This window comes from Scatophagus argus, chromosome 5 (genome assembly GCF_020382885.2).
Source record: "Scatophagus argus isolate fScaArg1 chromosome 5, fScaArg1.pri, whole genome shotgun sequence".
In the NCBI taxonomy this organism is placed as follows: Eukaryota; Metazoa; Chordata; class Actinopteri; family Scatophagidae; genus Scatophagus; species Scatophagus argus.
In genome coordinates, this window is record NC_058497.1 from 19,271,799 (window position 1) to 19,299,662 (window position 27,864).

The 27,864-nt window shown below is 41.9% G+C and overlaps 2 protein-coding genes across 3 annotated transcripts in view; one reads left to right on the forward strand and one right to left on the reverse strand.

The window, feature by feature from the left end:
- dph1 (diphthamide biosynthesis 1) overlaps nucleotides 1-5,173 on the reverse strand; it is a 51,819-nt gene extending 46,646 nt beyond the window's left edge. For both annotated transcript variants that reach the window (XR_006843394.1, XM_046389452.1), the window contains exons 1-2: nucleotides 5,019-5,173; nucleotides 2,637-2,786 (exon numbers count right to left, since the gene is read on the reverse strand). Coding sequence is in view for 1 of the 2 variants with exons in the window: in XM_046389452.1 (XP_046245408.1) it covers nucleotides 2,637-2,786; nucleotides 5,019-5,070 (202 nt within the window). In the remaining variant the exon portion in view is untranslated. The remainder of the gene's footprint in view (nucleotides 1-2,636; nucleotides 2,787-5,018) is intronic.
- A 910-nt stretch (nucleotides 5,174-6,083) lies between these two features.
- Nucleotides 6,084-27,864, forward strand: part of rtn4rl1b (reticulon 4 receptor-like 1b) — a 131,749-nt gene continuing 109,968 nt past the window's right edge. Inside the window, exon 1 of the mRNA XM_046389453.1 lies at nucleotides 6,084-6,917. Coding sequence (XP_046245409.1) covers nucleotides 6,905-6,917 — 13 coding nt within the window. The 5' untranslated portion in view covers nucleotides 6,084-6,904. The remainder of the gene's footprint in view (nucleotides 6,918-27,864) is intronic.

The following is a 27,864-nucleotide window of genomic DNA, read 5'->3' on the forward strand; positions in this document are numbered from 1 at the left end:
AACACTTTCATGAATTCAAGGTCCCCTAAGACATTCAAGGCCGTATCTTCATCTCGATGTCTTGTCTAATTTCTCAGTTTATCCAGATGGGATTCAGCAGTTATGCACAAGGCTGAACAACTGTTGTGAGAGAAGGCCATGATAAAATGGTAACAATGAACTGAGATTCAAGAACAGCCAAACTGTGCGTGATCTCAAGTTGAAAAGAAAAAGAAAGAAAAAAAACAGCCATTAACCATTTAAACGCCAAGGGCCAAAACTCAAACTTAACTTAACTCAAACACACAGGGTGGTTTAAACTGATTGATGCATCAGCTGTTTTGGAAACAGACAACTTTTTCGGTCTTAAACTTATCATTATGAAGTAAGTTTTAATTATTGATTACACATTGTAATGGCTATAGAAAAATGAACCCATCCATATTTATATGGGAGGGTGTTTTATATAATAAAAATAAATGAAAATCAGCTAATATGCCAACACAGGAAACCATATCATGAGTATATAAACAATGTTATGAGTATATAACTTTATCACCAAGGGCAAATGTCTGGAAACACGTGAAATTTTGATGCAATGTACACAAAACTATCCTCTTGTTAACAAACATGGGGTATTAGCCATATTTTCACCAACATGTGGATAAATACACATACTGCTTCCATCTTATTTATGAATGGCCAGCCTGACGTTGGTCTGAATTTCGTTTGCAGACATCACTTGTAAACAAAACAATATCAATTTCTCAATGAAGAAAACACCAGACTCATGTCAGCTTGTTATTATCAGCTAATTAAACTTTTGTTCACTTTTCTTCATCTTAACTAAATGTGCGATGGTTATCAAGGCAGCAGACGGCCAGCAGCGGTAAGAAAAACTCAGACAACTAAGCTTCTCTGGTGGAGGCAGAGACGCACATCAGATTACATCAAAACAACACACAATTAGATCAAAATGAGAAAACTATGCAGAACAACACAAAACTTTTGACTATTTATAAATCCTGAAAAGGAAGCCGGGCAGCTAAAATCAAATTCTTCTGCTTGTTTCTCAGTCCTCAATTTTGAAAGCACAACACATGAGACTCGAGCAGTTCAAAGGCTGACAAAGAAACAGATGGACACAAAGAGGAACAGAGAGGGAGACAGGGGTGATAAGGTGAGATATGCTCTCTGAGCTCAGAGAGAGATGGCAAGCTCTGATGAAAAATAAATAAATAAATAAAATTCACACACACACACACACACACACACAAAAAGCAAAGCAAAGCCAGCAGGCTGTGGTAAACCACACGCTCCCTTCAGGGACATCATGATTCAGTCCTCTTGGCACTCCATCTGCATATTTCCTCCCAAGGCAGGAACAACTGAACGTCTACACATTTTGACATTTACTTAAGTGAAGGACTTAGGCTAGAGGCTGACACTGTAACACAAACTCATGACCTGTCCTTGCGTTTCTGCCCTCACATCCAAATAAAGGATAACATTTTCTGAAGTCTCCCTCAAATCACTCACGTGTTGATATGTTTATTAACGTAGGGTTTCCACCGGCCACAAAGAGATTCCATCACGAACAACCAAATATTTTGCATTTCTTATTGATTATTATTATTATAAGCATTTTTTAAACAAAACCAAAAAATCTTTACTGACAGATTTGGACACCGAGGGCAGTTTACCATAACATTTAGCAGTTCACACGCAACACTGTCAAAAACCAACTGTAGAGCATCTGAACATCTCAGAAGTAACTTAATCTATGAAAAACAAATTGGCATCGACACCATACGCTTCTGACAGCGGGATGAAGAGCTACAGTCTGGAGGCCTTGGAGTGCAGCCGTGACGGGTCAGAGAGGTGTGGCCGAGCCCCTGCTACAGAAGGGGCTCCTCCTGGTGAAGTGAGGGCTTGCAAGATCAGCAATTCCACGTTTTGATCATATTTTAACCTAACCTTGCCTAATTATGTCAAATGGGATTGTTCATATTTGCCTATGTTTTTAGTGGTTTTCTGTCACCACAGAAAAAAAAAATCATTCACCTGTTTTGTGTGGCGTTGACATGAAAAGTGATCACAGAGTCTGTGTCTCTGGACATTTTTTTTTCTCTCCATGCCCTCATAAAGGCACAATTTGTTTGTTATGTATATATATATATATATATATATATATGTTTTGTGTCTACATCTTTAAAAAAAAATGATGAGTAATAATATATTTTGACAGAATATTTACAACCCTGATAATCAAAATGACAGACAGTGAGAAAGTCTAAGGCAACATCTGGGACGTTGGGACATAGCGTATGGCTGTCAGTGTCGGCTATGACTATCAACTGGAAGTTCTCCTCTTATGTAAATGCACACTATTTGTTGTAGATTCTTCAAGTCCAAGTAACTTCATCCTGCGTCTTTTCCAATTCAACTTAATTCAAGTCGGCTGTGAAATTTAAAACCCCCTGGCACAAGCACAGAGTGAAGCGATCCCAGACTGTTTTAATTTTACAATAAAACCTTTTCTACAGCTGTACTTCTATCATTTGAAACCTGTCATTGTTTTCCATTAAGAGCTAACTACAGTGACTGTCTCTGTTCCTAAACATGAATCAAGTGTATTTAGAAAGAGCAAAGCTCACCTCTCTTAGAATTTGCTTGTCTCACTCGCCAAACCGTCTTGTGGATCTCAAAGTTGTAATTTGCAGGCAGGGCTTTGATCGCCTCCTGTAACTCCGGGTCCTGCAGGATCTCATCTGGAATTTGATTGGCTACCCGACGTGGTCCTCGGACTGAAGAGAAAGTCAAATGATCGATCTGTTAGCAAATCTATGAACACCGGCTCAAGCAGGGATTCCATATCTAACAGATCTAACTCTGCATACATACTACAGACATGTAGAAGACCATCACGCAAAAGGTCACAGTGAGATAAAAGGTTATTCAGCAGGAGCACATCTGTACAGGCTGCAACTGCACCACATGAAGCCAGACTAATGCTGGTTTCAGACATGTTCTACAGTCTGGGTGTGGAGGCGGACAATTCAGCTCATTAAAGTCTCTTTTCACACACAAACTGTCCAAATATGTCTCCAATTTCTTCACCAATAGGCCAACTTTTGGGAGGCACGAGACTGTTGGAATTAGACAGGACCACAACTTGTCCTTGTAACATTGTCTGTTTTCAGTCACGCTACTGCCAGCCACAATGGGAAAGCAAAGCTGAGAGAGATATTACCGGCGGAGTGAGAACGTGACGTATCTCCGCTTGTTCTCAAGTACATGCAGAATTATTCTGATCACAGTCTACACTCTCATTTTGGGGACGGGTGAATAAAATTGTACTTTGAGGACAGACTATGTTCTGACAAACAAAGAAACCAAAACATTTCCAATATGCTAAACATTCTCAAGAAAACAACGCAGCAAAGAAGGTCATGCTGTTCTTCTTAGCTATCTAGTCGACTCTCCAGCAAGCAGATCTTAAAAATAAAAAAAAAAAAAAAAAAATCAAGACACTTCAAGGTTTTTGCTCTCTTTACAAGCTGTGAAGATTAGAGGACCTTGGGGCGTCTCGATAACTGAACTGTCTGAACCTCCTCACATGTCAGAACACAGTGATCTGTCTTGGTCCTGAGTCGTGATTAAGCAGGATACACACATCGTTTTATTAATTTTCTACCACGGGGACTGTGGTGAATGAATATGAACATTTTATGTGTTTACTGGGACTGGGCTGAGCATCACTTTACTTTGACTGTCCATTTGACTTGGCAGGCTCCTTGTTTCATTTGTAGGATTATTTATTGCCCCCCCAAAAAAGTCACGCCCTGCAGTCGTAACATATGCAGCCATGTAAATTACAAATATGAATCATAAATGTTAAAAACAAAAGCAGAATATTTGAAAGCAAAATTAAATACAAAGAAACAAAACAATGCAGTCAAACAAGTGCTGTTAGTGCAAAAGCTCTCATTACAACTAAACACAATCTTAAGGAGAAGTCTTTAGCATAAGCTTATTGCAGGAAACTACAGGTCTTAGTTGGCTTGTATGGAGAGAGATGATGCAAGGTTCTTGTGGCCTACATCTACGAGGCACACACAGCAGGAAAGGGCCTGAAAATGTGTTATCTAATCGAGCTGACTGCAGGTGAGGAGATACTAGTGCAACATTACTGTTTGACATGTACACCCACAACAGTTTCTTGGCTTATTTTGGGTTTGTCTTAACACTGTTAAAAACCCAGTGGACCAAAACAGTGAAGTCGTGCAAATTCATAGTGGAAAATTTCCCCATTCAGTTCATATATCGTTATGCACTGTCGTATTGAGGGGGAAACACTGTATGGTCGCCAAAAACAGAAGAGGTTTTTTGCCAGGTAAACACCGTTAGCATCTACAGGAAATGTTTCCCTGTCGCAGCATGCAGCTTCCTGTTTCTTCATCGGTGGGAAATGATAAATTGTCCACAAGTTTTTTTTCGTTTGTTTGTTTTTTTTTTTAAAACAATGCCGCCAATAAAGTATAAACAAAGACCGCAATTCAATTAAATAAAGCGTGAATCCAGCATTTAAGATGTTGCGTTCAGCGGTAAATCGTATTTGTGTAACCAGACGATTTTCCGATGGACCCTGAGTAGACACTGATCCTGTGTTGTCATAAATCAAAACTCAGACAAAAAAAAGGATGATCTCCTATTAAACCACCTTTCCTGAACTATAATTGATCTGTCAGCCTGATCGATGAACACATCGATATCATATTTGTCGTGACGTCTGGTGAGTCAACACAAGGACGCTGATTTGTTGCCAACCATTAGCCAAACAAATGTGTTCACATGTAACTTTCTACCCAACATAGTCACATGAACTGAACAACATAACCCAAACTGCTGTGATGTTGTGCTGAAAGCAGCCGAGTCTCAATGCATCTACAGCTCGTCGAAGCCAGTAAAGTACTCACAGAGGTTCTCTATTTCTCTGTCTATTAAGTTATATTCTCGCACTCGATGCTAATATTTACCTGTGGGTTTTTTGGCAGGAACAATCTGCACTTCACTCGAGGGCGCTGCCATGTTTTTCAAACATAGACATGACACATGTGAGGAACAGAAAGGCGAAACCAATCGAGTGAAGAGGTGAGTCGAGAGAAGTCGAACACCGATGCAACCGATGTCACCGAACGGGACAGGACCGTGAACACATCATAGACTCCAGCAGTCCATTAAAGGCAGGCCTGTGTTTCACTCTGTCCACTGTGCGTAGTGCTAAGAATAAAATCACATTATGATTAGATGTTCCACGGGCCAATTACACAGAAGTGGTTTCAAAGCACTTAGGCTTATATAGGCTTCCAGGTAAATGCAGTAAATTTAAATGTCAAATTAACGTAAAGTCTGACATAAAATTAATAAAACATAAAAAAAATATTGTGTAGCCCAAGTTTTACACCGAGCGACATTTTAAATAAGATAAAGATAAGAGTAAAAAAAAATTAGCCTACAACATGTAAAATATGACAAAAATAAATGAAAGTAAAACAGAATAAATAAAAAAAATCACCAAAAGCAACTGGGCAGTTTCAAAGGGGTTTACGTTCATTTCTAAAATAAAATTCTGAATCAGTTCAAATACATGAAGAAAATTACATTTAATCAAACTCAAAACAATTTTATTTATTTATTTGAAATAGCCTTATGCATGATGCTTATTATTTGCAGTACATTGCAGTAGTGTGTGTGTGTGTGAGAGAGAGAGACTCAGAAATCTCATACATTAGCCCATTATCTATAATATATAGCTGTGGGTGGAAGCTATTTGATCAGCAAATCAGAATATTTTTAGGAGAGCTTTCTCCTTCTGCACAATGAGGAACATCCCAAACCTCCCCTGATGTTTTTGCTCTGCTGATCAATATATTGTTGTTACATGTAAGTGTTGTCCCGTTGTGTCACATCAGACCCGTTATGAAGACCTCTGGTGTCAGGGAGCAGTGTGTCTCCGGCTGGCGTAGACAGGGACAGAGGCAGTGAAGGAGGGGGGGTGATGGAGCAGGATACTGCCCGGTGGAGGGGCTGAGACTGTACAACATACTTTCTCCCTCCTTGAGCGCATCAGCGAGCTCTGATCCATAGGTGCAAAGCAGAGAGATCTTCACAGGCAGGATCACAGAAATGTGACAATTACGAGTGGAGAGGAGAGCTGAAAAGGGAGGGATTTTAAGGAAACCGAAGGCATCAAAGTCTACATTATTAAGGAGGATTTCAGGAGTCTGCGTTTATAATCCGACATCAGAGGCGGAATGTGAATCCAAATAACTTATGTTAATTAGAGATTTTAACGAATGTGATGCGATTTGAACGGCTCTGAAACACCGAGAGGAGAATTTTAGATTGGCCACTCGAATTCAGCCTAAATATCTGTGTTATTTGTGCAGCGCTTGTGTTCACCGTCGACTTGCCCCCAGAACTGATTTGCAGCCTTTACGGTCATTTGCGCCCAGAGGCAGTTGGCTATCAGAGGTTGCATCGGACTAACTGTGCGTTTGTGCTCGCCACACACACTGGAGTTATCACCGTCTCGGACTGAGGGGATGATTTTAGCGCGTCTGCTTCGCCAACGACTGCCGCTTAATCTTCCAGGTCCGACTGAGGTCTGCCAGACTTTGTGGAAAAGGAGATAATTGTTTGTTGTCAGAGTTCATCACATCCACGGCAGTTTGCGGTGCAACTCAGCACAGTGGATCGCCAGAAAATCCCGAGGAGCGACAACTGACATTCACACGACGAACCTCGGAGGCTCCGGATCAACTTCAAAACTAAAAGAAAAAGCGCGCAAGTTTTTAAGTCTGGAATATAAGAATAGATGATTCTCCGAGGACAGAAGACGAAATACACCTAGGCCTACAAGATGTTCAGAAGGGGTGAGTAGGTCTCAACTTTCGCCCCCAGATTAATCACGCGGTCCCCTTCCCCATTCTACCTAATTTCAGCGTATTTGTACTTTATTATCAGCCTGTGTGCAGCCAATAAGGAGAATTCTGCTCCGTTCTTGTGTATGAATCCAGAGTTGCTTCTTTTCGTACATTTACGAAACGGATGTTCAACGTTAAATGTGACACATTCATAATGCACCACGTTGCCCCGCGGATGTGTTGTTACAGACGATGCGCCATTTGAAGCGCATCTTTAATTTGCACAAGGCGCACTGAAGGTTTCTGGGAATTAAATATTCATCTGTGTAAGGAAACGTGGGGACGACATTGTGGTATTAATACAGCTGATGCCGCACTGCAGTTTATGAGTTGTACCCGGGTCACAAGGCTATCTCTCCGAGCACTGCACCCTGCTGAAGCATTATTATTTGCTGTGTGTCAGTACACCTAGATGTGATGGATCAAACCGCAGTTCACAAGGTTATTCTCCGCTGGGTACCCACTATATGAACACCCGGGACCTTAAGCACCTCATATGAAAGGCGAGAGCTCCTCAAAGTTTTAATATCACGACACCCCAGATAGATACCCATAAGCCTACAGGCTCTTATCTGTTGTCCAAAGGAACCCTTTGCTTTATTTCTAGGCTTCAATTGCCGTAACTGTCTACACTGGATGTCTGACTACAGCAGGGAGAGTAAAATCTCTAGTGAGGACAGATTACAGTAATACGTGGTCCCATTGTGGTATTGTCGAGGGGGTGAAATAATAGTGAGATTAAACTGTTCCTCATTTTGCTGGGCCCCCTGGAGCCCCCCCGGGACCCTTTGGAGGTCCCCAGACCCCACTTTATGAACCACTGCATTAGCACTTTGTCATGAGTTGGAGCCAGCCTGCTCTTTTCTTGTGTTATTGTATGCGGTTTATATTTATCAAAAGAAGGAGTAGTGCTAGTTAAGTGTTTAAAAAAATCCTAAAAACACAGACACGTGCTTGATTAGTCTGCCTTGTGAACAAAACATCTGTTCAGAGTGTGTGTTTCTGCCGTGTGCCTCGGGGACAGAGAAAAAAACAACATGTTTTTCTTGCTGCCATCAGATCGATTATTGGTGTTCCAACAGTCGAGATAAAACACACATGGTGATGGGTGCTTATAGCTGTAACAGCTGTGAGGGAAGGCGGTCTAAACCGACTCCCTGACAGCTTCTCATAGCTGATCTCCTTATCATTTATGAGAAGTGATACGCCTGGATTGTTTTTTGGCAGAAGTGTGCTTTCCAGAGGAAGCTCCTTGTTGTTCAATGTACGAGCAAACATGTCTGTCTCACTTTTGTGTCAAACTAATGGACATGCTGGTAAATGCTATTACTCTTGATAATGTATCATTATCAACAGCAGATCTTCAAGGAGACGATTTCCCACAGCACACATTCATTTTCCATCAGTGTTGCGGGTTAAATGGAGAGCTGAAACCGGAGGTGATTGGCATTTGGGTGATGCTCTATCCCTGCCATGTTCAAGGTTTTTGCACGTGAATCAGCTGTCTTACCACCGCACAGTGGTGGACAGAAAAATCACTTAATTCAAGACAAACGACTTCAAGGCGCAGTTTTCACCAGTGTGCCGAAATTGCTCTGTGTTGCCAGCATGTCTCAGTCTACAATAGTGAGGCAGGGATGCGTCAGTGTTGGCAGGAACAGTGCAGAAGTTCTGTGGTGAATTTGAATTTTTTTGCACCTAAAATAACACATTCTAGACAGCCTGGCTGATTCATCAGGCACAGCATTTACTGTGACAGATCCACCATTCACAAACACATCGAAGGAAAGCGCCTTAGCTGACACACAGTGGCAGCACCTCTCAGGTTGACTTTACATTGTGGTTAGCTGCGCCACTAATTACCATGTAAATGAGGTGCATACGTACATTTTATGATGGCCTTTGGGTTCACACTTGGGCTGACAGTGTCGAGCTGCGGATCTCTTCATCAGCTTACACAGGTCGATCGCTGCTGCAACAAGGTATGGTCATGTACATATAGCATTCACAAATAATGTCTAGACATGCAAAACATGAGCAGGTGAGACAACATAGTGGCCATACCTTTGTTTGAACAGTATTCTGCTTCTGCGAGTGTGTGTGTGTGTCTTTTTTGTATGGCTTATAGAATAACTGTGTGTGTGTGTGAGTGAGTGAGTGAGACTGAGCCTGTCTGGGTACATGTGTACATTTATGTGACCACACAAGCACACACGTCGTTCCATTTCTGTCTTGGCTTTTCTGTCCATCTTGATGTCTGGCGTTCACAATTCTTCTTCTTTCTAAAAAAATAATGAAATAAATAAAAACCAGTCAGCCATAGAGTGGGCACAAGGGATGATCTGTCAGAACGGCTCTGAGATGGAAAGGATGAGAGGTCCAATAAATATACCATTCTGTGACGTGCTGTAATTGCAGCTACATGTTGTTCAGGATTATAGGAGAAGGCTCGTCTTGAGCTTTTTTTTTGTTTGTGTTTTTTCTCTTTATGCCACCTTTTGGATTGCATAGTGTTAGGCACATGATCCATGCAGATGAGCACAGGTCACAGGTCAACATCACAGGCAGGTATGTAACTCACATACTTGTTGAAAAAAAATGCTTGTGATAATGCTCAACAAACAAAAAGATGGACACATGAACGCATCCTTGTGCTTCTGTCATCATGAGGATGCTCTGGTGACTCTATTAGTTTTGCATTTTTTAGTACATTAACTATAAATGTGTTGCTGACCTGAATGTCATAGGCTTTCTCACTCCCATGGGCAGCCACTGTGTTTTATTCATTTCAGAAAAGCATGAAAATCGATTTGCAAATACTTGAAACATGCTTGACGATATCACAACATGAATTAATCTGTATTTTTTTAAATCCCTTATGTCACTGCTGCACAGTTATATTGCATGTGACTACTATAATCTTTTCAGTACAATCATTTTTGTTGGTGCGTTAAAAACTTGTCAGTGTGCACACAAGCATTTAGATCTTTCAAAGCAACTTTTTAAAAGGCAAAACAAAACCGTCTCTTGCTGCGTCCATGTTCACAACACAGAGACAGCGTAACCTGTAACAGCAGGCAAATGCAAATGCAGGCAACCAAATGTACCTGCGTTGTGATGAAGTGAGTCTTGACACATAGATCCTCATATTGTAGTGACATGAACTGAAATTGATGTGTGGGAGCTGAGAAGACACTCAAAGCCTGTCAAGCTCTGCAGTTCTGCTACGTTTGACTTTGCTTGGAAGGCTTCCTGACCACAGGTCCGAAATCAATCAGACAATGGACAGATTCCGCGTCATAGTCACAGTGTTGCAATAACATGGCCTGGAGATGCAGAACTGAGGATTACTAGATGTTAAGGTCCACTCTATAGACAAAAGTATCCTCTTTATGGAGCTGTTCTTCAGGGGTTGGACTCGGCTCCTTACTGCCAGTGAAGGAAAATCTTAATGCTTCAGCATACCAAGACATTTTGGACAATGCTATGCTTCCAACTTTGTGGCAACAGTTTGTTGAAGGCCCTTTTCTATTCCAGCATGACTGTGCCCCAGTGCACAAAGCAAAGCTCCATAAAGACATGATTGGATGAGTTTGGTGTGAACTTGACTGGCCCACACAGAGCCCTGACATCAACCCCATCGACCACCTTTGATCACCTTTGGGTGGAACAGAGACTCAGAGCCGGGCCTTTTTGTCCAACACACCTCACAAATGCTCTACTGCATGAATGGGCAAACATTCCCACAGAAACACTCCAGAATCTTGTGAAAAGCCTTCCTACAGGAGTGGAAGCTGTTAGAGCTGAAAAGCTGTCTGTGTATTTAGGATGCAATATCATTAAAGTCCCTGTTGGTGTGATGGTCAGGTGTCCCAATACTTTTGCCTATATAGTATATTTTCCTTCCTTCAGCCTTTAGAGGCTTTTGGGCCCGTGTAAGAGGATACACTGTAGATATAAAGAGAACATAGAAGATCAAAAAGTTAATATGGAATAAATGTGAAATGTAAAATGATGAAAATGCAATTAATTGATTAGAATAACACAAATAATACCCTACAACAGAATGTAATTGTTTCAGGTCAGCATGCATGAGTCACTTATCAAGCTGTAATGTAACATACACACATAATTTGCACTTAGCAGGCTAAAACATGCAAAACCAGTGATAAGCAGCTTCAAGCATCAGCACTACATTCCTTTCCTCAACCCTTCTACTTGAAGTTTAAACTAATCCGCCATCAACCATAAATCCAAGTTAAATGTGACTCTGAAGGGCTCGCACACATGCACAATCAAACATACACACACACACATACTGCAAGGCTTTCTTTTTGTGTCAGACTTGCGAGATAATACTAATTTGGAAATGCATTTTGTGTTGAATTCAACGTGATGAGCAATTTTTAATGGAATTCCACTCAGAGGGAAAAATGAACGATTGAATGAACAATGCAGAACAAGCAAGCGCCATGTTTGTGCCCACTGACGGACGCATCAGTAGTTGCCTGACTGCTAATTAATAGAAATTTTGATCACCCTGTCATACACATATCATCTAAAACACAGCAGTCTGTTCCTTAATCTTCCATCTCCAGTGAATGACAGTCTGCCGAGATAATTACTTGTAGTGATCATGAAATCCTGTAACATTTAGAAATCATATTTTGTAAAGCAAACCCATTAACAAGCGTTGTCTTCAAAGCAGCACACTGCTCGTGTTGTTTTCATTTCTAGCAGACAGGGTTGGAGGATTTGCCATTAATGAGTTTAGCGCAATTGAATGCAGCACAAGGGAAGCACCTGCGTCCTCTGCTCTTCAGCTTTCCAGCTCTGCTCGTCTCATGGCTGCTTGTCTGTGGTGTCAGAGCGGCTCTTCAGCCAACACATCTCCAGCGCTGCTCTCCACAATGTCTAATAACCACTGACATTGAGGGGCTCCTCTCAGGGAGATTTTTTTAACTAAAGGATGATATGACTCACAGACATCAAGTGCCATTTTCATGATCATCAAGCAAAATGCTGAAGTCATAAAAATAAAAGGCCTCTCTTTGTTACTAGAGGAGAAGCAGAAGCTTTTCCTGAGGAGGAGATGCAGGCGGCGCCCTGAAGCAAACACCATGCAAGCGATTTGATACGACAATATGAATTTACAGAAGAGCAATAAATGCCCATCTGTCACTGTAATATGTTTCAAACTTTCAGCCATCGTCAAGGCCCAGAGAGGGTTCTATTTAAAGAGAATAGATTTCCTGCTCATATTATCATCTTCCTAATCCTCTCACAGTGTCAGCCTTCTGCTATCACTCCTTGTCAACTCTGCATTGTTGTACTTTTCAGCCCGGCTTGTGTTTCTGTGCGGGTGAGAGGCAGTGTGGACTGACGACTTAGAGTTTGGAGGAGAGGGTGTTTGAAGAGGAGTGAAGAGGATAATGTGGAGTGGAGCAAAAATATAAACCTCAAACTGATCCCTTAAATCTTTTTAAGCCACCTGAAAAATAGAAAGCAAATCTGAGAAGAGGACAACATTTCTACTCCCGTCTGACACTTGTTTCAAAACGGAAATTTTTAGAATTTCTGCTCTTCTCCTGTTTTAAGAATCAGCGTCATGCATGGAAACGAAATGCAAAAGCATAACCTCTGATGTGATAGAGCAACCAAAAACTTTAACAAATTGACCCATTGGTAGTCTGTAGATCCAGCCCAGAAAACACAGTGTCAAGAGTAATTGACAGAGGAACATTACCAATTATTGGATAGCTGAGTCACATTTATTATAGTGCCACACGATGCACCTCCGGCTCTGTCAGTGCATTCCAAGCATGTTATTTAGCCAGTGGAGACTGTTCAAATCCAAAAGCCATTTATTTAGTGGCCAATACTCAGGAGTGTTTCAGTGGGAGCCCCTGGCACGGTTTCACCACGTGACACCTAACAGAAGATGACAAATAATTAACAAGTGTGTGTGTGTGTGTGTGGAGAAGACAGCACAGACTGGTGTGCGTTTCACTTTTTTGCCATGAACAGTTGTTGTGGGTTTTTTTTGTGTGTTTTTTTTTCTGGAAGCCATTTTCACACTTCCCTGTCAACCATTTCACACTGAATTAGGGCATGAGGGCTCTGAGTTCAGAAGTGGATGCGGTGATGCTCTTATGCAGCTGAAGACCCTTTTAGTAATGCAGTCTGAAGAGACATGTGAATGATTAAATCCACGGGACATTCCGACTTGGAAGAGGAGTCAGAGGTGAAAATTACAGAACATGCATGAGAAAATCGGCCCATCTCTTTGCCCTTTAAAAGGAAAAAAAAAATCACCTTATTCTTGTGCAAAAACCGTCTCCTCAGCCTTTGTTGTGGAAATGAGATGCAAGGATGGTCATTAGCAGATGATAATGAGGTGAAAGAGACAAACAACCTAAGCCCTGTTGGTTTTTCTAATATTAATAATTAATTTCTGATTAAGTGGCTAATTGGAGTTTAAAGGTCAATGTCAATGAGAATGCCATGGATCTTAGAAGACAGGAGGGATGCAGAGGAGCGGCAGAGGGAGACGGTTCAGGAGAATGATGACAGTAATCCCAGGTGCTCTCCTGTTACTCTGACAGCTCTTCCCTTTCCTGAGCTGTCCTCCCCAGGTGACATTGCTTTTGTGTGCTGAGGACAGCAATTCAGCCACACCAGCACCTGGGCATCTGCCCTTTTTGGCATTGAGAGTTAGCAAGTCCCCAAGATGGAGTGGCACATCATCGCAAGATAGAGCAGAGGCGAAGAAAAAGGGGAGAATGGAGCGTCTGTCATGTACATTCGTGCTCCTTGCCATCAAGTAAATAAATGGATGCATTTAGTTATTTGGTTTGTATGTGTGCTCACATGCACAGGCGTGCATTGGGTATACACACACTGGGACGTGTCCTCTCCCGTGTGACTTAAAGTCTGAACTGATGGGACTCCTGGCATTGATTCCTCTTGTTTATTATGCCTCTGATTAATGTCACACTCCATCCATGTCACAGTCAGAACTCATTCATTTTAAGATGATTGACATGAAAACAATGGCTAATCCAGCCTCCACAGTGCACAGGTTTAAAGATACCTCCAGATGAAAGTTGCTGCTTTGACTGCTGACTGAAATTAAAACACTGTAATGTGATGAGGAAAAAGGAACAACATGATCATGTCTCCTTTCTTTGGTTCTGTTGCTTCCCTCACCTCCTGCCCCACAGCTCAAAGAGAGTCGGCCTCCTCGTCTCTGGCTTTAATGAGACAGGCTACTGTCACAGTCACATCTGAGCTTAGTGCTTGTAATATCTGCCGTGTCTGTGTTCTGGCAAATGTTATCTGTGCTCACACGTCTGTCATCTCAGACTGACTTTTACGCACTGGCATGGCTCAGGTAATTGCTGCAGCCTGTTAGGATTAAATTTGCCCTGTGATGTTAATGCACGCTGGGGCCTGTGATATTACAACCACTTAAATCTCAGTCCCACTCTAACTGATGGCAGGGTGATTAGGCTAATTGTGGGGCGTTATCACAATCTTGTTGGGCTTTGGTTCAGATCAGGAAAAACCACAAAGTTGAAACAAAGTTAACTTAAACTTTACAATGGTCTAATTTCAGAAGGATTGTTGTATTTTCAACTATTCCATGAAAGTAACATGATTTAATTGTATTGAATATTTCAAGAGTGAAACTAGAGATACAGACTGGCGCCAGATGTTGTCTCCTGTAATGGTTGGAGGAGGACAAGAGGATTTACTTTAGAATCCAAAAGTTGAAGAGGAGAATGGATGAGTATTATTTAAAAGGAAGAACTGAGAGACAGATGGAGTTGTAGTAATTACAGAATATAGGCCAAGGTCTTTTCCACAATCACACATCTTTTTATATGCAAATCCCTCACAATTGTCTTAGAATGGTCTTAAATTCGCTCATTTACAGCAGCAGAACCATGTTTTGACCTTATTAAGGATTGTACAATGGGGATAAGAATGGACTGGAATTACTAGTTTCAATTTACCCTCTATTTTTTCCACATCTGCGTGAAACAAAGATGTCCCTCTCAGTTCTCACCCTACCTTCATCAAATTGAAATTTATTTCTGTCACAGAAAAGAGCTCTCTCACACTCCCTTGTTATGTATTTCACTGCCTTGAATGGCAGTGTAGTCCTTGACATTTTTCTGTTTTGCTTCTCTCGCGAGCACTGCTCTTCAGTCCTTCAGACCTTGCATCATAAACACTGGGCATCAAACTCACAATACAGGTGCAATGTGCTGTTTTGTGTGTCAGAGATAAGTCTGTTAATTAATCCAGAACTTTGTGTGAAAGATTACAGAACCCTTGCTGATCTCATGGTGAGACTTGGTGCATGCAGAAAGACTGTCTCAAGTATCTTGGTATTGTGACGCATCTTATCCCTAGCCTTCATAATCCACGCAAGAAGTGTGGTCAGAGAGAGACCGTGCTTTAAGATGGAGGAGTAAAGAATAGCGAGGATCCGTGAAACCAGTAGCTGGTCGATTTACATTCCCATCACCTCAATCCTTGGGGGATTCAGTACAAAGCGCTTTCCTTTGCATGTTGCTCAGGTTAAAATCCAGGTTCCTTTCTGTTTAAGAAGAAAGTGCTTGGAAAGCAGACAACTCTCCAAGTATTTTGTCATCTTCTTGGCCCTCATTTTGGAACAACAAAGGGATAGATGTCACAACAGTGTGGTCTGAGGGTAGAGTCAGGCCAGGCTGAATGAAAACCCAGTTGGACATGGTTTTTCTTGCCTTGGCTGTACAGGAGTGGGGTTTTTGTTGGGAATTTAATGGTGAGCAAAAGGGGAAAGCTCAGAGCTGTTTTTATTCTGAAGAGAGGTTTCCACCCATCTGCTGTGGTTGGCAAGGGACCTTGAAGAGAAGGCTGCATCTTGCCTTGCCTGCAGTCAGAAATAAAGAGAAAAGAAGCAAAGAAAAAAAAAAGCTGTCAGGCTAATAGATAGTCACTACCGTGTATGCTGCGTCTCGTAGCTGCTGTTCCCAGTCAAGGCCTCAATCACACACTGCTCAGCTCCCATGAGAGTCCGGAGAACACAGAGATGCCACAGTCTGACAGTGAACACTGCCACGACTCTGCCCCAACACCCAGTATAAGATCACTGTCTCAGCTATGTGTACCACTGACAGCTCCAACACTTACAAAAACAAGTTTCTTTATTCCCCAGATGGCTTGGAACAGCCTACAGTTTGCCCTCAGCAATCACGCTAATATGTCCCTAGCCCCAATGCAGAGACCTGCCTGACGTTAAAGTGTTGTTTGGAAATGGAATGTAATCTAGAGGGTAAATATAGCAGATGTCATCCGCTGCCAGCTCTCCAGCAAAACAATAAACAGAACATGCTGGCGTAATATTGACTTGTTATATAGCTGAGCTGGGGTTACATAAGATTTATGAACTGCCATGGCGGTAACAATTCTACGTAGGGGGGATTGATAGCTTTTGGTGCTAAAACTCCTCTGGCTGCGACATTAACTCGGCAGATTTGTCCCTGTCTTCACAAGCACAGCCTTGTCAATTATTTAAAAGAGCAAAACAACAGCCCAGAAAAGACAGCACTTGGTGTGTGGAGCTCATTTTCACATCTCTATTCCCAGAAGTGTGCTCATGCGTTTAGGCCATAATAAGAGCTGGTCTTTCATCCCTATGTGTCTGTGTGCTAATTCACACTATTGCCAACGTGAGTTCCCCCGTCCCTCAAAGACGAGCTCATCAAGGGAAAACAAAGAGGCACTGAGGAGAAGGTAAAAAAAAAACAAAAAACAACAACAACCCCCCCCCCCAGTATTATTAAAGACTTGTTTAGTTGCTCACTTCATAGGAGCAGAAGGAGGCAGAGGACTTCATTATTGTAAGGGAGAGATACAGGGCCAAAGAGAGAGCGCGAGGACAGGCATTAGGCTCTGTCAGGGCTCTAATGGAAGAAGCAGGTTTTTTGTGTCACGGCTGCTCTCTCCACTGATGGATGGGGAGGTTAACAGTAGCTGTTAGTTAGGTAGCCAAGTGTACAGCATCCTCTGGAGCCTCTACACATACAAAGCCCTCCTGTAGCTGCTTATCAGTCAGTCAGCCCATCTGACAGTTTAACTTTCAACCCAGCTTCCCTGCATCGTTACAACAGACTAAAACCTGGCCACGTAGTCTGTGTAGCATGTTTTGACATGTTTTATGTGGCTGTATTTGGCAAGCTGTGTTGTTTACTCTGCTTACATCTCTTTACGTATTCATCTTGCACTCTCTGGGGAATGTAAGACTTTCTCTTTGAGAGACAAAGATGTGCCAAAAGAGGTGTAAAGTCGATGTTTGCATGCATGTCAGAGGTATTAAACTGGATGTCTTTCTAAACACAATCACAGATTGTGTTGCAGCGGGAGAGTCTTTTACTACAGTGGTCAAAGGGAAGTTAATAGACACAATGACATTGTTAGCAATGAAAAAGTAGTTGTTGAAACGACAAGAGGGTAAAACAGTAGAGTGAAACAGGAGGAGGGCAGATGGGCAGGGAGGGAAAGGGAGATAAAGTTGGCTTTAATGATGTCTGGGGGAATATATGTGTGCCTGAGATGGTGTCATTGACATGAAGAGCCCATTGACCCTGAAGACTAATGCCCATTTCCATGGACCAGTGCGGATGAGGCTATTCTACGTTTCAAGGAAAAAGCAGACATTTATTAACTCACGTTCAATCAAGCAAGCACCGAAACACGAAAACGTGCTTGTTAACTGTTGAGATGAAGTTGTCACGTGACAAGAGATTATGGAGTCAAGGCAGTGCCCTAAAATTCTTTTATGTTTTGACATGGTTATATACTGTCCGGATGTCCGGTCTAACATTATGCCTTAAAATCAGCCATTTTTTTTGTTGTTCTATTCTCTGTTATAAGTTTTTTTTCTCTCATTTAGAATCAATTGTTTAAGACTAAAACTGGATTATCTACCTCAGGAGATCAAATCTAATCTCTGTTTTACCAACACTGCACAGGCTGACGCACTCTACTGCTCAGTCTGAATATCTTTATACAGAACATCTTAAAATGCTAAACAAATATAAGACATGGCAGACAAGACATTTATGGGATTTACAGTTTCCTTTTTAGCTCTTTTTTTTCTTGCGAAAAGCACAAGATAATGCTTGAAGTACTTGTGTTGCAGCTTTAGAGGTGTGCTGTTTTGTAGTAGTCATAGTAACATTTGTATCTGGGTGGGTGAAAGTTAATGATTCCTCCATGAAAAGAAAATAAAAGATTGGAAGGTGATATAAGGTCAAAGGAAGTAAAGGAAAACAAAAATTCTTACTTAATGCGGAGAAGCTGAAAAGAAACCCTGTCAGTGCCCCCTCCCCTTCCTAAAAGGAAGAGCGTTTCAGCTAACAGTGTTAATTCAAAATTTCACACCTTGTTTATGATGTAAGAATCATCCTTGTCTCGATGTCTCCACACTGCACAAGCTACATGAAGTGACAGTGAAAAGAAGGCGCACACACACACACACACACACACACACACACACACACACACACACACACACAGCACTGGTTTGCAACTGTTTGTTGGAATGCATACATTTAGTCAGTTTCTCATCTCTGCATGGAGCACCTCAGCTTATGAAACCATGTGATGACGACATTATTATCCTGCTGATCGGAATAGCTCTTGGCACTGTGTGGGAGCAGCTGGGGCGATCTGGCTGCAGGTGTGTATAGACACACACACACACATGCACGCACGTACGCACGCGCACTGTCTCTCTCCCTCGCTGTTGGACATTCACACCATTGTTGTTACATCGGTGTTTGCATGAGCCCTCTTCAGCTCCCTGCCTCCCACCTAGCAGGTGCAGGCACTTCTATAGAACTAAGAGGCCTCAGTTTTCTCTCTCCATACACTACTCATCTACTCATCGTGGCCCACATAATGTGATATTATGATCACATATGTGAGAAACAAAACAGTTTGTACTATGAAGTTGTTTTGTTTCTGCTGACACCAATCTGTTGTGTTAAATAACTGTTTTGACTGTAAAAAGCGCAACTTGCAGGGAAACTTGACTCACATTGCCACTCATAGCGGCGGTTTGCTTGTCGATGTTGATGATGCAACAGCTGTGCTTTAACACGTTCAGCGTTTTGACCTGTGATGTTTGTTGCACATCTTGACAATGTAACGCAAAGGTCATCTTTTAAGTGGAAAATGTGCTGACTGCAGGAAGATGGCGAGTTGTTCCCTTCAGCGTTTGGTCATGTCACTACAGTTTCTGTCACACCAGACAATATGCAGCTTTGCAAAAAAACCCTCTGTCAGATTGGATCCTTGATTACTGTGTGATCCAGCCTGGAAGGTGTAGTGGATTTCGGTACCTGTGTCTTCACAAATACTTCTGTGCCGAAAAAGTTGACGTGGCAGGAAAATGACAAGCATTGCAGATGTCAAAATATAGGGAAAAGTCCCTATAAAAGATAGCTCTGAGGACCAAGCAAGGCTGACTGATAACTCAGCTGGACATGGGTATAGCTTGCATCATGCACATGTAGGGAGTGAAGGCTTTAGAAAACGCAGAATTTAATTGCAGGACAGCTGCTAACATAGACACCAGGGCCAGAAACGCCTGTAATCCTTTATCTATATTAAGTTGACCAGCCTGTAGAGTTTGTTTTTCTTCCAGAGTGTCCACTTTCTGTCCATCCTGACTAAAATGCAACCACAGAGTTGTCAAACTGAGACTGGGTCTCCATTTTAGGGGTTCTAAAACTCTTGAGTAAAGTAGACACGAGGCTCAAATGTAGCGAAATTTATGCATTTTAAAACGAAAATGTAGTAGTGTGGATGCAGCCAAAGGTCTGTGTAAAGTAGAAAACAAACTGCAGACTTGAAGCTGAAGTGCAGCCAATACAGTCACAAGTAAAAGGAAGTTTAATTGCATTTAAAACAAGGAACATGAGAAATTAGAAATGTTCTGGCCGCTTTCAAGAGCAACTTTCCATCTGTCTCCGATATAAACCCACACCGATATATCAAATGTTTATTATAATCTAAAAAGAGGTCATACCAAATCTCGCTGATTAGAAAAAGAACTTAAAAATAAATCCAAATGAGCCTTGATTTGTCAAAATTATTCCAAAGATCACGTCCAAGAAAAATCTGAATAATCTTATAAGTAGCTGGATTTCTTCCATCCCTATTTGTGCAAATTAGTGTCCTGTCTGGAGAAGCAACAAGTCAGTAACATCTGTCTGGATTGGTGCTGATTCACAGCCAGGTCTGCTCCCTCAGCCTGCAGTCAGGCTCAGTCCTGCTGTGTGCATCCCAGTTCTCTCCCTCGTCTTTGTCTTATGATTAATAAGACATGTCTATGGAGTGTGTGTGTGTGTGTGTTTGTCTGTGTTTGTTAGCTTTTGTGTTTAGGCTTATGCTGGGCAAAGAAAACACTATTCCCTGAAGAGTATGTCAGAACATTAAAGCTGTGACCTCTCAGCACCAGTCCTGTGACCCCACAGCTCAGCATACTCAACCCCTGCAGTCCAGTAAACACTCACAGAACCCCAGAATATCTCCAGTCACGACGATAAACAAGGCCTTGTTGTAAGGAGACAGGCATACGAACAATGAGCCAAAGGTGCGTTCTGTCTGGTCCGCTGTCTCTTGCCGAGACTGCGGGATGACTGCCACCATTTCATTTTGAACGCAGAACAGACTGAGCAAGTAACAAAGGTCACAGAAAAATAATATCCAAACAGCACCTGGTATACAGACATAAACACATTCTTCAGACAGACAGGGGCTTTACTTCCACACCCAGCAATTTGTACCTACATATTGAAAATATTACGGTCTCATGTGAGGCGAGACAACCGATCATAGATTTCAACCTTATATGGAACATTATACTTATAGGTCACACCTGTTAAGTCGAGGTATTTGAAACACAAAAGCATCAACACAAACGATCAGATCTCACCGCAACACTTACTCTCTTTCAGGCCCTTTTGGCGGGGACGACTCTCAAAGTGACCTCAAAATGAATAATTAATGGGAATTGGAATTGTTAGCAAGAGTGGCAAAATCACAGGGGCTCAGACTAATTGGCTTTTTTTTTTTTCTTTTTTGTTTTTCTGCTTGCTACCTTGTTGCCAATGGTAAGAAATGAAAAATAGTGGAACATAATGAGATGTGGTTTGGGACAGGATTGGAAGAAGTAGAACAACCAAGTGAACGCATTAATTTGAGGCAAAATTAATTAGAGTTTAACTCCACGCTGAAAGGAAGATACTGTCACGGAAGCTGTGCAGCAAATTGAAAAATCGAACTTTCATTGGTTACTTGGAAATGTGTCCTCAGCTACGGGCAGCACGTAGTCTGCTGCCCACAAAGAGTATTTTGATTACATGTTTACAACATGAAATTCATAGTGAATTTTTAATGTAACAATTCCCTCATTTTTAAACATAACTGCTCATGAAATGAAGAAATCATGGTGAGGCAGACTGTCGCTAGAAAATGTGTGAGTGAGCCAAGGTCATTGATAACAAGTAGCACAGCAATTCTGTATGCTAAAAGAGATCTCTGTGCACAATGTTTTGTGTAACCCTATAGCATGTCTCCAAACTGGGAAATTTTGTATGGAGAGTGTTGTTGGATACTTTTCCTCCCTGTCATTTCCTTGGCTTCCTTGCTTGCTGCAGATTTTTTTTCTCCTCCATTCATCCTGAATTATTAAAAAGTGTTGTGATTCCCAGTATGACTGTGAATCTGGGGCTGCAGCTCTCAACTGCGCAGTCACATTTGCTTGTTTTTCTCACTGCTCACAGTGTTCACCCTGTCTTTTCTTGTGCTTTCTCACTTGGTTCACAAGCCAGAGCATGATGCTGCAGTCCTCATGCCCCGAAATCTCACCGTGATGGGGCAAGAGGGGGATTTTAGATGATGAATACTCAAAAAGTCGTGTCTGCTCTCATCTACAGAGTGAGTATTATTCGTCTGAATCTGTATTCAGGTCAGGGTGCTTTTCGCAGGGGAGAGAAAAGGGAGGGAGGGATATTTTTCTTTCCCATCATGCACCAGCAGCAGGACCCAAATTGGCACAGAGGGTTGGGCAGTTTCTCCAGGGATAAGCATCCTGTCTCTTGCCTGACTCTCTCTAAGGGAAATCTGCCAGGGGCATCCATTCACCACAACACACATGGCCGTTGTCTTTTCAAACGTAACCAAAGACCCAAGAGACCAACACATTCGTCCCCCTGCAGCTGACCTGCCACCACAGCCAATGACCCCACCTCTTCTGTTTTTCACACTCCTTCAAATTCCCGTGACTGCCAAGCCTGATGTGCCAATGACTCTCTGGCACTGCAGAAACCACAGTGGCTGCCCTGAGAAAAGGTTATGAAAACAGCTGCTGGCAGATGAAAAATTCATGCAGTGGTACCATATATTTGAGTATCCCCGCCTCATCGTCTCCCCCTTCTCCCTCTCTCTCTCTCTCTCTCTCTTTATATATATATATATATATATATATATATATATACATATATATATTTCCTTCTCTCTTTCTAGATGATGCACAGATGACACACCAGTCAGTACAGCACATGGGTCTGGGGCTCTTTTGTGTCTGATCTGTGGGAGAATATTAATGTAGTGTGCTGTCTGAGATGGATCAAACCATTTGGTAAAAAAAAGAGGGATCTTCATCTGAGTCCACAAGCACTGGGTTTTAGGGTTTTTAATGTGGCACTGGCTGGATGTACACTCTAATAGGGCAGTGCAGAAAACATGAGAGGGATCCTCAGAGAGCACAGGAGAGGAGGGAGATACGGATGGCTAAAGAAGCTCCTTCTATAGCTGATCTGATGGGGTTGCAGCTGTTTTTCTGTAGTTCGCACTTGCTGAGTTACTTCCAGTGCACATGTATCTCTTCACAAATCTTTAATGCTGACCATCTTGCCTGCAAACTGATGGGTTTTTTTTCTCCCTTTACAGACCCATGGCAGGCTTGCAGTGTACTGGATGTTCACTCATTTAATAAGCTCAATAATGTGCATCTGGGTAGAACTTTAAGTGGAAACAGCAAGCATCATATGTTTAAGCTTAGAAAGTCTGGTATGAGTATGAGATTGCAAGGTTTTCTAACACTGTTCCATAACTGAGATGTGTTATGTAGTCTTCATGCTTGGGATGCTTGAGTTTCAATCATACAAGGCTTTATTCGTGAGACCCTTTGCCCAGTCCTTGGAAATGTGATATTTCTTTGAAAGTACAGAAAGTTTGGGATGACAGCTTCATTCCTTAAATCAATTTTATTTTGACAATGTGCTCTGGAGAACTGTCTCCTTCCTCTGGGCACAAAAGGCACAAATGTACCAGACTCACAATGCTTATGCATACTGTGGCCAGGTTACCTCAAACAGTTTCACCTGTGTGTGCATGTGTGGATGCAATGCATAGACATAGGTATACTAGATTTAATACTAGATCATCAACATACCAAATCTTGTCAAATTAAGATTAATTTAATTAATATTTACTTAAAGTTTCCCAGTATTATTTAGTAAATGTTTTTTACCACTTGCAAAATATCCTAACAGCCTTTAACTCAGTAAAGGGCAGCAGTTAAAGTCTTCCTTCACTGTTTCATGTCACAGTAGATGCTGCTTCTGATTTTAAAAAGAAATTTTACAAAATATTGTAGGTTTCTTAGGCAACAAACAAGCACAACAGGTCAAAAAATGAAGCAGGAGCACTTAAGGATGCATACACAGTGTAGACCCTGTTCAGTGAGGCGATGTTTGGCAGTGACGTGTCTTCTGCAGTGCTTCAGGGTGCTTTAATATGGACCTTTCAGTGCTGTACATGCGCCATAAACGCGCAGCTTACGCAAACCACTAGCAATTTGAAATCACATTTGCTTTCAGTATTAACTTTTTCCAGTGTTCAGTAATGGGAGGTATTTTGCAAAAAACACAAAGGGGATAAATTTAGTATTAAAGGCCAGAGGGATTATGAATAGTAGTTTAATGAGGCAGGAGGTGGATGTCGTGGGACTGTGCAGCCCAGAGTCCTTTATTCCGATCAATGTATGGTAATGAGGGAGCCACGGAGGCTGTCCAAGAGGACTGGAAAATGAAAGCAGGGTTACATGTTAAGGCAGCTACAGTAAGGAATTGGAAACATAATGATAACATTAAAAGACTCGCAATCCCTCCAGTGCCAAATGAGTCCACCTGTGCTATTACTTTTGATGCAGTAGCAGGGGCTCGGCAACAGGATATGATAAAGGACAGCATTTTGAACTGTTTCCTGTCATTAAACACTTCCATCTTGCTCTGGGGATAGCCTGTGGCTGGACTACTCTGAATGATAATCAACAAGCATCCCAGACACAGCCGTGCATTTACTGTAGTCTTTCAAAGCAAAATTAGATCGCATCTATTCACCCTCTGCTGCCAACCGCATGTTAATGTAAGTAGAAGCTGTCTGCATGCACCTAATAATACCCCGGCATGAGCAGAGAATACTGAGCTAGATCATCAGACGACCAGTTAAATCAGAGTTCTGCAATGAAATCCAGGGGCCTCTCCTCCCCAGGGCATGCCTTCAGGGCTGGATGTGTCCACAGTGAGGCAGTCTGTGATCAGCCTCGGTTCAGAGAAGACTACTGCGCAGAACCTATTGTGATGTGGTTGGAGTGTAGGCAGTTTTTAGATGGATGTGGGATTAGGAAGGTGTAGGATGGAAATTTAATGGCAGAAACGTAGAGACTTACCCTCGACTTTCAGTAGTTCCTGTGCTGTTCTGCTCTGTCAAATGATTTAAATACTGTTTGATCTTTGCTTTATCTCAGTTTGGGTATCATTCAAGCTTCTCTCCAGCTCATAGATCAGCGCTATGGGCTTCAACTTAGCTCCTTCTTCTCCACTTGACTTAGCACCCCCCTCCCCATCCTTGTTTGTCTCCCACGCCATCACCTACTGCGCTTTGCAGAGAGGAGAAAACACTTGTTTTGACAGCTATGATAACTGACTAAATGTCATATGTCTGGAAGAAAGGGATCTGCAGTGCAGTGTAGTATTGGAATTCTTTGCACTCGCTTTATTTCTCCCTCCTTTCGGCTATGTGTGTGTGTGCGTGTGTGTGAGTGAAACAACTAGCTCGGGGTAGGCCCTACACAATGCGATGCTTTGACCAGCTGGATGTGTGAGTGTGTGTATGTGTCTTTGTCTCGTAATGTTTGCCTGTTCCTGTTTCTCAGACAAAACGAGTGTATGAACAATCATGTGCATGTTTGAATTTGCAGTTGTGTGTGTACATGGAGCTCAAGCACAAATGGCATCTTGTTGAGAAAGATAAATGAGGTTTCTATGCTTTGACTTCTGCCTGTGCCTTCGCTTATTTTGACTGTTTACTCACATGCAAATGTAAGCCTTCCTACAAAATAATGAAATAACACAATCAAAAAGCACTCCGTTGTGAGTGTCATAAACCCAGGCTAATATGAGGATAATATCCCTTTAAAATTCACACTCTTTGATGTCTCATGAGAGACAAGTTTAATGGGAAAGGCCAACTGTGGAATACGTTATTTCACTTACATAGAATTACTGGCATATAAACACGTCCTTCCTCTTGTTTAAACCTCTGTCAGATCTGTCAGTCGTCAGGTACCCAGGAAGCAGTGGAGAAAACACTAATGTGGAAGAGCTATACGCCATGTATGTTGCAAATTGCCTCAACCTTTTCAAATACTGAAATCATGTGTTAGAACAGCCATCATGTGCTTAAACACGGTGTGATATAAGGCATCTTGGAGTCAAAGGAGCTTTGGGTTGTTGCCTGTGTAGTCTTTTCTGGCTGAAGGACATGTAAGAGAGGGTGAAGAGCTGCACCATTAACTGGCGTCTTAAAGACTTCCCTAATATATACTTCATTGCATACTGGTGGTCAGAGATGCAGGAAAATGAATTCATTACAGCACTAATTGCTGCGCCAAGTTTTGGCGTGACTCACTAACATTCTTCTGATACCGTTTGGTTATATTTTATGGCTGTTACTTCAAGTACGCACAATGGGCTTGCATCCAGGGATTTTGTAGCAGATGAAACATGTGATTTGATATTGATGAGAATGTTCTATTTACTCGCAACGATAACCTGGAGGCCTACTCATAAACTTAAAAAAATAAACAGCTACATAAACAAAGGCATCCCTATGCTTCAAACAAATGACATGCTACAACATGTTGTCCAGTACTGCTACTACACTCTCTCACCACCATGCACTTACTGTGTGAAGTGGCCGTGACTGTCAGATTGTCTGTCATGGAAAGTTATAAAAAACATACAAGGCCACATAATTTCATTATTGGGAAGCTGTGGGGGTTTTGGATCCAGCAAGTTCTCTGGTTGGAATATACTGTTGCTTTTATAGCTATTATCAGTGTCCACACTCAGAGGTTGGGCGAATAGCATGTCGTCATCACGATGCTCCCTTTAATCTGTCTCTAAAAATTCTGTCTCTTTACATCTTTGTAGCCTCACCATGATGAATCACACAAATTTGGAATGCCTGTAAGGCAGTGTTGTACAGTTGTGTATTTAAAAAGTACTGGTAGTAGTTGAATGAATGAATGAATGAATGAAAAGAAAGCTTAAGAGAGAAGTTCACACCTTGCCTACTTTGACACCTCTGCACACCTGGCAATCGGAGGCCTTAATCCGATCAAAACTCTCACATTAATCTTAACTCTAAAATAAATTATAAAACCCCTATGGGACCAGCATTTGTTCACAAACTATAAATTTGTGATTTTTTTTTTCCCCCTCCAAACCACAATTAATACGAGTTCACACATACGTGAACAAAGAATGGAAGTGAGTCCTCTCAGTTTTGATGTAGAAACACGCGTTACCAGTTACAGACAACTTTACATTGCCTGATCTCTGAAGAAATCTTTTTAACCCTCCCCTTCCCCTCGTCTTCACACAAGTTTTAACAGGTGTTGAGAAGAATTCCAGCAAGGTGACATCCCATTATCATTGTGCAAAAACACTTCTATTTTTGAATCTGGCAGCGCATTCTATTTTTAAAACGTGCCTCTTCGCTAAACAGATAAAAAGAGAGGTGTTGCAAAACAAGATGATGGGGAGAGTTTCTCTGGAGAGGGAAACCAAGCATAACCATCGTCTTCAGTGCAGCACTGGGAAGGGATATTAAAAACATTCAGCTCTGTCAGATGAGTTGGGACTCTATCTTAACTGCTCTGTAGCTCACTGCTACGGGGAAGAAAACTTTCTACTCTTTATGTGACTCACTAAGGGTTGAAGTTCAAACAACTTTTCTGTGTCATTCTCCAACTAAAATGATTAATTACAGCTCTTTATTTTCTGCTTGAACTCAGGGTTTGACTGAGCTATTCACAATGCAACAAAAAAAGACCCTGTGTCACAATCAACCAGCTGTTATTTCAGTGTGAGACGTGGCTGCAAAATGGAGAAGGCAAGAAAATATGTGCTACCAAAAACTGTGGATGGCCACGGAGGATGTGAAAGAATCTAATGTCAAGTGTCCCCAAGTCACAGCCTACTCAGATGGACCGGTCAGTTGACTGTCAACTGTCTGTTGTGGAAAATGTCAGCTCAAGTGCCCCTTCACAGCCAAAGATATGACACCAGAGGGCTATACAAGAACCAAATGAAACTGTTTGATGAATGAAGTACTGGCACTGCACTGGTTTGTTACCATGACAACAGCTATCAAGTGTATCAGTATCAGTCGCATGTCTGCAAAGTGAAATACTTGGCTTCAGAGTTAAGTGTCTTCAAAATGTTGCCACTAACAGCATCTAGGACAGTGAGCTCTGGGATCC